Raw genomic sequence first — 12,609 nt, 5'->3', positions numbered from 1 at the left:
TTTTTTATTAGAAAAATTCAATGATGGACATATATACTACAAACGAATCAACTTAGCATAGAAATGGAAAATTGATTTGCTTACCAAATGCATATCACTATTTATAAAAAAACGCAAATGCTATAATATATGGGTGGTCAATGTCGGCACACTATTTGCCGACGCCTTATGTCACGTCGGAATTTCTCCGATTTCTTATAGTGAAAATATCCTGGAATGTCATCAAACGATCTAACATAGGTGCTCTATCCTGATACTTTAACTTCATCATTTGTTTAATCATAAACATTTTATTGCTACTAGTTTTAGGGACACATAGCGATTTGATCTTATTCCACATAGTTCGTGCATGAGTTTATTCACAAATATGGTTTAAAAAACTATCTTCTACCTATAGCCTCATAGACCTACACACTTTCCTATGACATAATTATCATTCTCTATCAATTTTGTTGTCAGACTTCTCATCAGAAAAAACTGGAAGGTGCAAGTCATTTAAATAAAAATATGTCTTCCATTTTTCTTTTCCATACTTGATAACTTGACCCATTAAGGGTAACCATCATAACTGAACTAGTGTCTATATTCAACAAAAGGCAATTCTAATTAAATCCCAATTAATTAACCAACTCTCTAATACCACTTTTGTAGGGATAAACATCTTTAACTTGGATCAATTATATCACTCTTATGTGAACCTGTTAGAATACCAATCAATAATAATAACAATAATTATCGAAGTATTGACACATGAAATTTAACGTGAAAAAAAAACCCCTCAATGTAAGGAGTAAAAAACCACTGAGCAAAGTCAAAATTTTCATTAAAGATCAAAATAATATGATTCATATTCTCATCAAATCTCCAAGAATATCCCGTCCTCAGTCATAGGTTAATATGGATAGTCCTTCGGACCTCTGACGCCTTTGCAGCAGCAAAAAGAAAGGTTTAGATTTTCTGACTCATCTGAACTTGATAAAACCAAAATCATAGTATGAATCTTTGAATAGACCTTCTGCGGTGGATACAACAAAGTTCTCCCTAGTCACAACTACAGACAAATATCTCGAAAATAATAATCCCAAAAACAAACGACAATAACAATGAAGAAAAATATAAAGATCTCACAAAATTTCCACTATAAACTTTAATACTTTTTAGATTTGCTATTTTTCGGTTTGTTATACTAAAATTTGTTATTCTCACATGTATCCCTAAAAATAACCTAAATAAATAGTGGATTGGGGTTGGGGTTGAAGTGACCATGAAGAGTTGAGTTGAAGTAAGTACTAATTATGTAATCTATAAAGAAATAGTAAAAGTAAAAATAAAATAATCAAGAAAATTAAGAATAAATAAATAGGATAGTTTTTCAACCAATTTAAACTTATGTAATCAAATCATATGTTCTCCTCCTCAATTAAAAGATGAAAAGCTCAAATCATGATGTCTATGGAAAGGGTAATCGAACTAAAGGAAAAAAAATTCTAAATATCTAAATGGTTACTGTATTGTAAACCAGAACTCCATCTGAGTGTCCTCTTGCAATCAGTGTATAAATAAATGGTGAATCGAGTAAAAAATCTTCTCTTTTAGCCCAAAAAAGAGCTATTGATTACTTGGTCACCATTGATCGAGGAGGTACCAAATACGATTGGGTGAACTAATATCCACACATTTCTTTAACAAACAAACATCTTCCACTCCACACCTCAATATCCTCTTCTTCCATTTTTTATTCCAATTTCCCCCAAAAAAATTCACCAAAATACCATTAACAAATTAAAAAAAAAAATTCCCCCAAACATCTTAATTTCCTCCATACAATTACATAATAAAAAAACAAAGACATCCCCCTGTTTATGCCCTAGTTTTATCCATCCCCAAAATGGCACTCGACAACTGTATACAACTGAGCACCGCCGCCACCATGTGCGCCGCCGCTTCCATACCCAAATCTCACTATTTCTCTTCAACCACAAATTACCCTCAAAAAACATCCTTCTCCACCCTCTCCCTTCAACGCCTTAACAAATCTCCCACGCCCACTTTCAGAAAACCCTTCTCCCTCACGTGCCAAGCCCGTGGAGCCGTCGACGACGGTAAGTCTTTCCATCCATTCATTTATGACTTGTTCTTACTTTCTTTGGGTTTATGGGGTTTGTGGGGTTTGTGGGGTTTGATGGGATTTTGTTGTTTGTTAGTTCAGTGAAAGAAGTAACAGAATCGAGTTGGAATAATTTGGTGGTGGAGAATCAAAAGGCTGTTTTGGTTGAATTTTGGGCACCATGGTGTGGACCTTGTAAGATAATTGAGCCAGTGATTAAGGAATTGGCAGCAGAATATGCTGGGAAGATTGTGTGTTTGAAGCTTAATACGGATCTCAGTCCAAATGTGGCTTCTAAATATGGGATTAGAAGTATTCCTACGGTTCTGTTTTTTAAGAATGGAGAGAAGAGAGAAAGTGTTATTGGGGCTGTGCCTAAATCTACTTTGACTGCCTCCATTGATAAGTATATTGAGGTTTGATTTTCAAGAATCCCCTCTTATCCAATTTCACCATATACCCTTTCTTCCAATCTCCTTCTTCTTCTTCTTCTTCTTCTTCTTCTTTTTCTTGTATATGTATATCATCTTGTGTAGAATTGGGAAAACTTTTTGTCCATCTCTTCTTTAATTGTTTCTGTTGTAACGATGATTTTCTTTTTCTACTTTGTGTGTTTCACTCATTAGTGTTCCAATTGTTCATTCTCAGACTCAAAAAAATTAAAAATTTGAGAAGAATGAATGTGAAGCATGGTAGATTAAAGGTTCCGAAATATGAATTTTAGGGTTTGGAGGGGAGTAATGGAAGGAGTCAGACCGAATAAGTAGTTGAGAAATGAGTAGAATCCACCCAACCAGACGAGCATTCTGGTGCTAAAAATATGTGGGGCTTATGTCTAAAAGCTTAGCTCAACCACAATTTACATTTACATGTACTTGTTCAAATTCTCATTTTTGGATTTTATGAGAAAGATGAAATGAAAGGATATCGTAACTTAAGGGAGATGGAGCTTCAGCTACTAATCAAACGATGAGGAATGAGGATATTGTTGGGGGCAAGAAAGCCAATGAATGGTTGGAACTACATCAGCAAGAAGAAACACTAATATTTCATTTACTTCATATACTTGTAATTTTGCAATTTTAGTCCATCAATTTTACTCTTTTAACAATTTTCTCATTCAACCTTGTTAAAATATTGAATATGTAATTAGTTAATCAATTGATTTGGATAAAAAAAATTCTCACTAATTTCTACCATAGACACTAAATTATTAAATTTAAACACAACAAAGGTAATTGTTACCTAATAACCCCTCAGCACTAAATTGTTTTTAAGACTAAAAGATGGTTTTTAACATTTAGAAAAATAAAAAATAAAGAATATGCACTATTTAGACCAATTGAATTTGCAATTGTTATTGCGACTATTCTTTTTACTTTATATTGAAGGTCACGTTCTCATCCATCCATACATCTGTAGTTTTTAACTTTTAATATAGGTGATAACAATCCTAATTGGAATAAGGTCAATTACAATAAATCTATGAATGATACCTCGTCACAATTATACTAATTTCAATTAGCAATTGGTAAACGCAACATGAATTTAAATCCACCAATGCCTTGACTTGCATACCTCAAGTAATTTTATTTCTTGTTCTGTTAAGAATAATTCGCATACGAGAATAGAAAGCATTTTGTGCAATTATTTAGAATGGTGGGATCAGAATAATCATCTTATTTGGCTTCTCTACTAGTTTAATATTAGGCATAAAAAAGTAGTCCCATAATCAATAAAAATTCTAAATCTCCTGATGTGAAATCATTCATCAAATTTGTTGCAAATTCAAGAAGGTCAAATAGATTCTATATGCCAAGAAGACCAAGAGGGGGCAACCTTGTTTCGCCCTTCCATGTGGTTTGTTTCTAGATTAAGCATCTGGGTGGGTCCCCATTTTAGTTCCCCAAAACAGTAGTAAATCCAAACCACTTGATTTGTTTTTTCAGTACATTCTCAGGTTATTCATTCACCAGAATTCAAACTTCCTTCAGTTAGCCACCACTCTGTAACCCATTTTTGGATTTCTTCCAAATGAAGGTAAGGCAATCAAAATTGCTAAAAAGACCAAATATTAGAAGAAGAAGAAGAAGAACTATAGAAATAGACAGGTTACATTTGGAATCACAGACAACCTGCCCCTATCACCATCACCAGCCATCAGACTTTCCTTTTCGTATAATATTAATAAAAAGCAAATATATTGGTACAAAGTGTGAATCATTATGCCCCGTACCTGTCTTGCCATGCGGTGCCTGCCATCTCTTGGCAGGGCCATTGGCAAATTCTCACAATTTGAATGACTGCACATCCACACCTGAGATAACCACCAATCCCATATAATGATGATTCATATATATAGCTTTTCTTCATGGGGATGGCTTCCAGTCAAATTGGAGATTACTATACCCATTTACAGCCCCTAGTCCACCAAGAAGCTGGTTTCCCATATCCTGTGGTTGACCATTCATGCTTTGTTCTAGAGCAAGCGATGCCATTCCTATGCGTCTATTCATAATGGTGTTATTCCCCATTGCAGTCCTCATTCCGTTAACCATCACAGGCTGCCCTAGCCCACTTCCCATTGATCCGTATCCACCTCCTCCCATCCCTGAGCCACCGTTTGCCGCTCCATTTCCCCCTATACAATTGCCATTGTTGAGACCTGTACTACTTGTAGGTAAGACCCCATTCATGTTTTTCATATCATTGACCACGGAACCAACACCAACTAGACTATTTGGCCCATTCATTTGATTGTTCATCATCATCTCTTGCAGGATCTTTTGCACGGAGGACTGTGTTTCACTAGGATCGGCATCTCCAGATAAGGCAGGTTGTTGCTGCATCGAGATATTTGCCGGAGAATTAGCAGCACTCATTTGATTGGGATTCTTTGCAACTGCATGTGATGGTTGTGAAAGACTGTTGGATGATGAGGGAGTTGGTGGCTGGAATGTCGAAGGGTTCGGTTGCGTAGGTGGAACTGTACTGGAAGAACCAGGTGATGGAATCTGAACAGAACTTCCCCCATATGAGTTGCTAGCATTAGGCATAGAGTTCTGCTGTCTCGAGTTCATAGAATTCTGGTGAAGAAGGCCAGCAATGGTGCTTGCTGAGTTTGATGTTGAAGGTTGGTTGGCGGTATTATTTACACTGGACACACCATTGCTAGCTGTAAGCTGCTGTACTGCAGAAGCCTGGACAGAACTCTGGTTGTTATTCGAGCGCTGGGCTATGGATGATTGTTGTTGCTGCTGTTCGTCAGAAATTGGAGCTTGATTCGTAACCCCTGATGATGAACTTGTCCTCCGAGGAAACTTGGCTAGACTATCTGATTGATGATACAAGAAGATACATTCAATATATTGAAAAACTTGCTCTAATACATTGGTCATTCACAGAGAGAAAAAGAAAGAATAGTTTTCTAAAAAAAGTGAGATTATTGAATACCCAAAAGCCTCGGACAGAGATCACAAGCAGATGACGGATGGGCAGTGATAAGTACGTACATCCATAGCACGTAAAATATCAATAAGAGAACATATTTTCTTTTCTAAGCTTCTCACTCCATCTTGCTTCTGAAGAAAAACAGAGAAGATGGCCCATAGACTATACAAACTAGACACAGGAAGCTTCAGGTCTTTCTCTCTTCGAATCTCTCTCAATTAGTATATGAAGGAGTCCTTCCATAACTACAAGAAAATCTGTCTCTACTTCTCCTTCATATCCTCGAGTTATTCACTTCGAATTTCAACATATCATTATTATACTAATGAAGTAGTCACAACACAGATCATCTACGGTTATTTTACTAGACCATGGGTTTAGACTTCCAATCAACATCAATCACAATGACCACAGACAATATAGTGTATTTAGTATTCTAAGATGGGCATTACTATTTTGAACCTACGAAATCAAAGAGGTCTCATGTGACAACTTGTTTCATTAATCATTTAGCTACATGTTACAATTAGTTTCATTGATCATTTGACCAACACAAGATAGTTGTTTTTTCTCCATATTTTTCTATTTTAGGAAAAAAAAAAACAACGCATGATAGTTAACGTGCTTCTTGAGTTAGAAAATTGATTGTTTATCAGTAAGTATGTGTGTACGTAATAGTTTATTAACGGACCTTCCAAATCCGTTCAAAAGCTGCTAAAAGCTCATTAAACAATAACATCAACAAGATTCTACTTACCCATTGGTCCAATCCCTGTTTCTTTGCTGTAATCAATCAAGTCCTTCATGCTATTAACCACTTCGGATATCTGAAGAGCCAAAATAAAAACCACACGAAAAAAGATGTAAGAAACTTAGATATGTATAAGTAAACATATTGTTAACCACTTGGGGAAATTAACGGCTGAAATATATTGATAAATCAATAGGTTGCATTATGCATGCGTCCAGGAAACCATGCACAATTGAATATAAATACTATACAAAAATGTCTTCCAAAACTAAAATTTGCTTTACTTCAAAATACAGAACAGACTCCCAGCAATGAAAGTGGAGCACAGAACAAACATATTTAACAAACAATTCTGGCAAATTAATATGCAAATATGTTATTCGAATTGAGGAACCAGTTCATACAATGAAATAAACTTTCTATAAATATTCCAACATAAACCAAAAGTATTTGTGACCTGATGATTAATCCAAAATCATTTACACTTAAATTACAATTGTTGTCCCTAAATTTCGAGGTTTGTGTCCATTTTGTCCTTAAGCTTTCAAAACTACAAATTTAGTCCCAAAACTTCGGTAATTGTTAATATTCATAAATCTACTTGACATAAAATTGTAGGAGACGTTTGGGGCACTAAGTTGGGCATTAAAGTTAATGGGTTATAATAGTTGGTAAGTCGTACTAGTTAGTGTTTTGAGAGCAGACTATTTTAATCAAGTACATAATAGTTTGTGTTTGAGGTGCAAACTATTCTTGTTTGGTACAAAATATTAAACACTAGCAAAAGAAGAAATGAGAAGATGAGTAAAAAATAGTAAATATTGTAGTAAGAGCACTTTGAAAGAGTATTTACTATACAAAATTGCACCACTGTTATAGTTGGTGCTCCAAAAATGGAGTGGGCTACAATAACCCACTTCCCACTTCACCAACTTCTTGTAATGGCCCCTTAGAGATCCCTTAGACATAAAAAGATCAATTAATTTAATTTATAAAAACTTTGAATTATTATTCATGGACCTATTAGACAAAACCTAAAGTTTCAAGACATGAAACATAAGAATGAAAGCTGAGGATCTATAAGACATTTCTGGAAGTTTAGGGACAAAATAGATCCAAAATCCCAAAATCTTGTAATTTAACTAAAAAAAATTATTTGGAAATGGAAAGCCAGCCAAAAAGATGCTTCTAAAATAAATAGAAAAGAAATAGGTGCTGGAGTTTAAAAGTGAAGACAAAGGAAATTTTGGGTTCGTTTGGACTGAATTAGAAAAAAAAATGTTTTTCAAGAAACTCATTTTTGTTTAAACTCTTTGCCCTAAAAATGGTTTAAAATAGACTTAAAAATCTATTTTAAGTGACTTCCAAACACTTTAGTTTTTTTTCAAAATAACTTATTTTCTAAATTAAACTCTTGGTAATCCAAGCACACCCATCCTCCGTAGAGGGATTTCAAGTTATAAAGGCATGACCATAGCACAATATTTGAACTGCAGAACAAGGACGTTAGAATCGTAACCCCCAAGCCACCAAAACTGTGGAAATTTGGAATTTAACCTAAAATAAGTAGTTGAACCTCGTGAGAAATTTTATTTACAAGAGATAAGCCTAAGGAAACAAACCCTTTGAAACTGACAAATCCAGTGGCAAACAAATTTCCGACACTATGCGGTCATATTTACTAAAACTGATTATCTATAGGAGGTGCACAATAAATAAGCAACAATAAAACACTTTACAAAAAGACTGCCCATCTAATACATTAAGTTCCAAAGAATGGTAAGTGAAGAAATTAATTACATATCCATACGCAAACCCTCATCAAAATGTCATGGAACTAAATACCGAGTGTGTCCACTAAAATAAGACTGATATCCATTTGTCACTGAATGCCCACAACCCTTAACTTTTTAACTAATACGACCACAAATTGGTGTTAGTTATTTATTACCTGAAGACAACGTACATATCTCTTTGTATATCCCAAGTCATTTACCAGCGGAACTTCCAAGGCTTTAGCTAATTGTCGTGCTGAAGCCACAAACCTATGCACAATTCGTTAAGGGCTTAAATGATATTCAAAAACATAAATATTTTCAAAATGAAGCTATAGAAGTCAGTGTTCACCAAATGATATACTTCATCTAAGAGAACCGTTAATATTTTGCTGTATAGTTTACATATAACATCCGGAGAATCTGACTACCTAAAGATGTGAACATACACCATTATATATGGCCACCCACCTTATAGGTGTACCCAAAATAAAAATCAATCCTCAATTGGTTATAAACAAATGTTTACAAACAAATAATGAATGCCAAAATAATTCCACACGCGCAGGTGAATGAATGCTAAAAATAATTTCAAAATCAAAATACACATTAGATTGAATTATCAATGCCACAAGGCCATGGTATTTGAAAAGGAATGAACTAAGAAAATTATTTTCATTAAAAAGTTAAGGAAAATGTCTTATACAAATAGAAAATGAATCATGCTCGTACTGAAAAACACTAGCAATAAATAATCGCTAACTAAGAAGAACCAAACATACTAGGAAAAAAACCTTGGAAAGTTTTCATTTTTCAGTAAACAAAGTCTCAGCAAATCACAACTCAGACTTTTCGCATAGGTAGAAGCAAACAGATAGGTATTAGTTTGAGAAACATCAATGTTAAGCAGGACGTACATGTTACAATTGTTTTGCAATTCAGGCGTTGATAAATTGGATGATGTGTTTTGAATGGCAGACTGGAATTTTTGAGCTGCTGCTCCAAGGTGACTGACCTGCATAAAGTGAATAACAACTGTCAGTGAAATATTGATGGACTACAGACTATAATAAAGTCATATTTTGATGGATAACAAGCTGTAATAGTGCTTATTGACTAATTATATAGATAATTTTATAAATAACCGGGTCAATTTAAATGCAAGGAAGTGCTTCTGGAGAGTGATATGGGGCCTGATTTTAAGTGTTGTGAAATATAGTTAAACCTGAGGTATCAGCAATCTCCTAGGAATAAGTTCTTCATGGCGTCGAGCACAGAATTCCCAAGAACATATCTGAAAGGAATGAGGGGTGAAAGATCATGAACTGAATATTGCATCTGGACCATAAAACATTCTAAGTTGTTGAAAGCAGAACACGAACATGCAGACACACAGAAAAGAGGCGAAGTGTTTTTACACAACCTTAAGGTCTGGAGAAAAAACGATTCGAAGTTGGCCATCGCGGACAACACGAAGTTGCTCAAAAACACTTTCCTGTATTGCTTTTGCATAATCCAAGACGATCTGACCAGATGCATTATGATATTCACGAGGCATGTCAAGATAAAGTAGTTCCTCCATAGTACCACTTTCATACTTGATCTTAAAAAGCCTGGGAAGAACCTCAGCAGTTGCTTCTGAAATAACGAAAATAGATTCAGATTCCATCAAGATCAAAAGTCCACAAGAAAGAACCTAGAAGAAGCATTAATGGAAGTGCTTGGCAAACACACAAACGCCATTAAAACTGACATTCAGCAGAAATTTTAAATTCCAACCAACAGGCATGATAACTGAACCTACCAAAGCCACGCCCAGGCTTGCGGTTGCATATTTCACAATGCCATACATCCTGAAAATTTCAACAATGAAATGTTTACAGGTAAACACAAAGCTTTCAGAAAATCTAGGAATAAATTCCAAAAAAAATGGAAGCAAAATAAATATTATAGATTGTTAAGCATATCAAGTTTCATCCGAATTTCTATTGCTATGATGCCAACTAGTACAAGGACGCAGTATAGCTTGCAGCAGACCTGAGGAAACACTCCTGTTGTTTGTCGTCCACTTCCATACATGGAAACACACCATTTCTTTTTGGCATGAGGTGCAAAGTACTCGTTAACAAATTTCCTCCAGAAATCTATGTTGTTGTCCTACAAACAAATTAGACTTGTCAGACAGGGATCCCTTGGACAAGACAAAAGATCAAAAGTAACAAATCCTTACTTCAGGTCTGTGTTGCTGGTGATACATGTAATGAGTCAGACGTCGGGCACACATTCCAGGTTCATATCCTGGTTTAACAGGAGATCTCAGAGAAAGGTTCTGCTGTTGGTAATGTTGTTGTAATTGTGGCCGTTGAGGAGGCATACTTTTTAAGAGTTGTTGATGTTGTTGCAATTGCAAAATCCTTTGTTGATGCATTAGATTAATTTGGGCAGCCGCTACCTGAGAGGACTGTCTAGACATATGGAGAAATTGTTGTGATTGCTGTTGCTGTTGATGCGGATGCGGATGCTGATGCTGTTGTTGTTGCTGCTGCTGTTGCTGCTGCTGCTGCTGCTGCTGCTGCTGAAATAATGACTGGTCTGATTGTTGGGGTTCCATTTTTACTGGTGCCAAACCTCTCATCGACTGAAGTCGTTGTGATTCCAATTTCACTGAACCAAGGTTTCTCAAAGTTTGCAAATGCTGCTGCTGCTGCTGCTGCTGTCCATGTTGATCATTGCTAGTCACTTGAGGCTCCAACTTTACAGGTCCAACACCAGGCAACCCTCGAATTGCTTGAAATTGCGGTTGTTGATTGCTCTGAAGTGCAGAAAACTGCTCCATCGACTGTTGACTATGTTGGAAATTCTGGGGTTCCAGTTGCTGCGACTGCTGCTGATCTGATAGCAACTGGTTGCTAGAAAGGTTAGAAAATTGTGGATTCTGCCCTTGGACAGATGAAACGGGGTTTGCCATATTTGATGCTACAAATGACGATGAAGGATTATTAAAGCTCATTCCATTGCCCACAGCAGAAAGAGGGTCCGGTTCAGCACCAGGGTGGTTATTGCCAGGACATGGAAGTCCAGAATTAGGAGCCCCATTTCCAAATGATTGATTAAGGAGAGATGACACATTGGACATATTACCGAGCATATTCATATTATTGAACTGATTCCGAGGTGATACAAGTGAAGAAAAAGCTGCCTGTGAAGGAAGCATACCACCTTGAACACCCAGCAATCCAGAATTAGATCGTAGAAGTGAGGGCGAAACAGACTGTGCACCACCACCCATAGGAGTGGGTGGCCCTGATGTTACCATCTTTCCCAATCACTCGCCAAAGAAAGAGAAACCTACCTAAGTAATTGAATACAGTCAAACTGCGTGGAAAACTGGAACAAAGCTCAACTCAAACTCAGAGAGCATTCTTTCCAATACCCAACTCTATAGGCTACAGGTTCATTATCTCGCAGCGATATAAGTGGATAAGTTTTAAGCCTGAGCATGTTGTATTCAGTTTTCCCAAACAAAGGCCATAAACCAAACGAAGCCGAAACAAAGGAACGCCTTTTGGTTCGGACCATTATAGAATCCCAGTGTCTTCCCGAGAGAAACAAACCTCGATGCTCCGTATGAATCTCTGTACAAGAACATATCAGATCCACTTTAAATTCAACATTCAGAAGAAAAGCAAATAGTAGAACCAAATCAATAACCCTGATCGTTAATCATAATTTCATCAATACAGCCCAAGAAAAACTTAAATTTCTGAAATAAGAAACTAAATCTCCAAAAAGAAAGCCAAATCTCGAACCCTTCAGAGGGAAAAGAAAAACCCCAACAATAACAAAACAACCCATTAGGGCAATTGAATTTTTTTAAAAAAAAAAAAAAAAATCCATCAACGAAGCTCAAGTTGGCCACTCCAATGAACTCCCATACTTAAAATCACAAAGAAAGATTCAAGAAGCAAATAAATAAAACCTCATGACATTCTCACTCAATCCCTGCTGATAAGACGGAAAAAGAAGAAAGCAGAGGAGGAACAAAAAAAAAAAAAAAAAAGGCGATCAAAAAGAAATCAAGGATCCAAAACATGAAAGAAGAGAAAGGAAGCAGTAGTATGAAGTTGAAAGAGAAATGAAGAGGTTAGAATAGAAAAAACGTATGAAAGAACTCACCAGGAAGTAAAAAGAGGTTGAAAGTGGAAGAAATATTAAATAAAGAAGAGGAAAAGAGAAGGCGAAATTGACCAAATTGTGGTGGGGTTTAAGGTTATGTTGCTTTGTTGGTTATGGTTGTGGAAGAAAATTGCAAAATTGGAATATATGAGGTGAAGAGGAGGAGGAGGAGGAGGAGGAGGAGGTTAGAGGCATAGATTTCAGAGTGAATGAGCTCATGGAAGGATTCTTCCTTCTCCCACAGTAAGCAGGAGCTGTTTCTCGCTGTAACTTAGAGAGAGAGAGAGAGAGGAGAGAGAGAGAGAGAGAGAGAGAGAGGAGACTGTGTCCTTGCGGACGTCAAAATTGTA

At 36.1% G+C, this 12,609-nt stretch overlaps 2 protein-coding genes across 2 annotated transcripts; one reads left to right on the top strand and one right to left on the bottom strand.

The window, feature by feature from the left end:
- Positions 1-1,680: 1,680 nt before the first annotated feature.
- On the top strand, positions 1,681-3,168 carry LOC101218257 (thioredoxin M-type, chloroplastic). The gene is made up of 3 exons (XM_004150677.3): positions 1,681-2,102; positions 2,210-2,523; positions 2,756-3,168. Exons 1-3 carry the CDS (start codon positions 1,889-1,891, stop codon positions 2,768-2,770), a joined length of 543 nt encoding a protein of 180 aa, XP_004150725.2. The 5' UTR covers positions 1,681-1,888; the 3' UTR covers positions 2,771-3,168.
- Positions 3,169-3,864: 696 nt separating this feature from the next.
- Positions 3,865-12,609, bottom strand: LOC101218018 (transcriptional corepressor SEUSS). The gene is made up of 10 exons (XM_011659008.2): positions 12,260-12,609; positions 10,314-11,718; positions 10,121-10,240; positions 9,888-9,936; positions 9,507-9,721; positions 9,309-9,377; positions 9,001-9,098; positions 8,260-8,353; positions 6,315-6,384; positions 3,865-5,441 (listed from the first exon to the last, which is right to left on the bottom strand). Exons 2-10 carry the CDS (start codon positions 11,397-11,399, stop codon positions 4,477-4,479), a joined length of 2,766 nt encoding a protein of 921 aa, XP_011657310.2. The 5' UTR covers positions 11,400-11,718; positions 12,260-12,609; the 3' UTR covers positions 3,865-4,476.

Source organism: Cucumis sativus, chromosome 6, assembly GCF_000004075.3.
Source record: "Cucumis sativus cultivar 9930 chromosome 6, Cucumber_9930_V3, whole genome shotgun sequence".
In the NCBI taxonomy this organism is placed as follows: Eukaryota; Viridiplantae; Streptophyta; class Magnoliopsida; order Cucurbitales; family Cucurbitaceae; genus Cucumis; species Cucumis sativus.
This window is presented reverse-complemented; position numbering and strand designations above follow the sequence as displayed.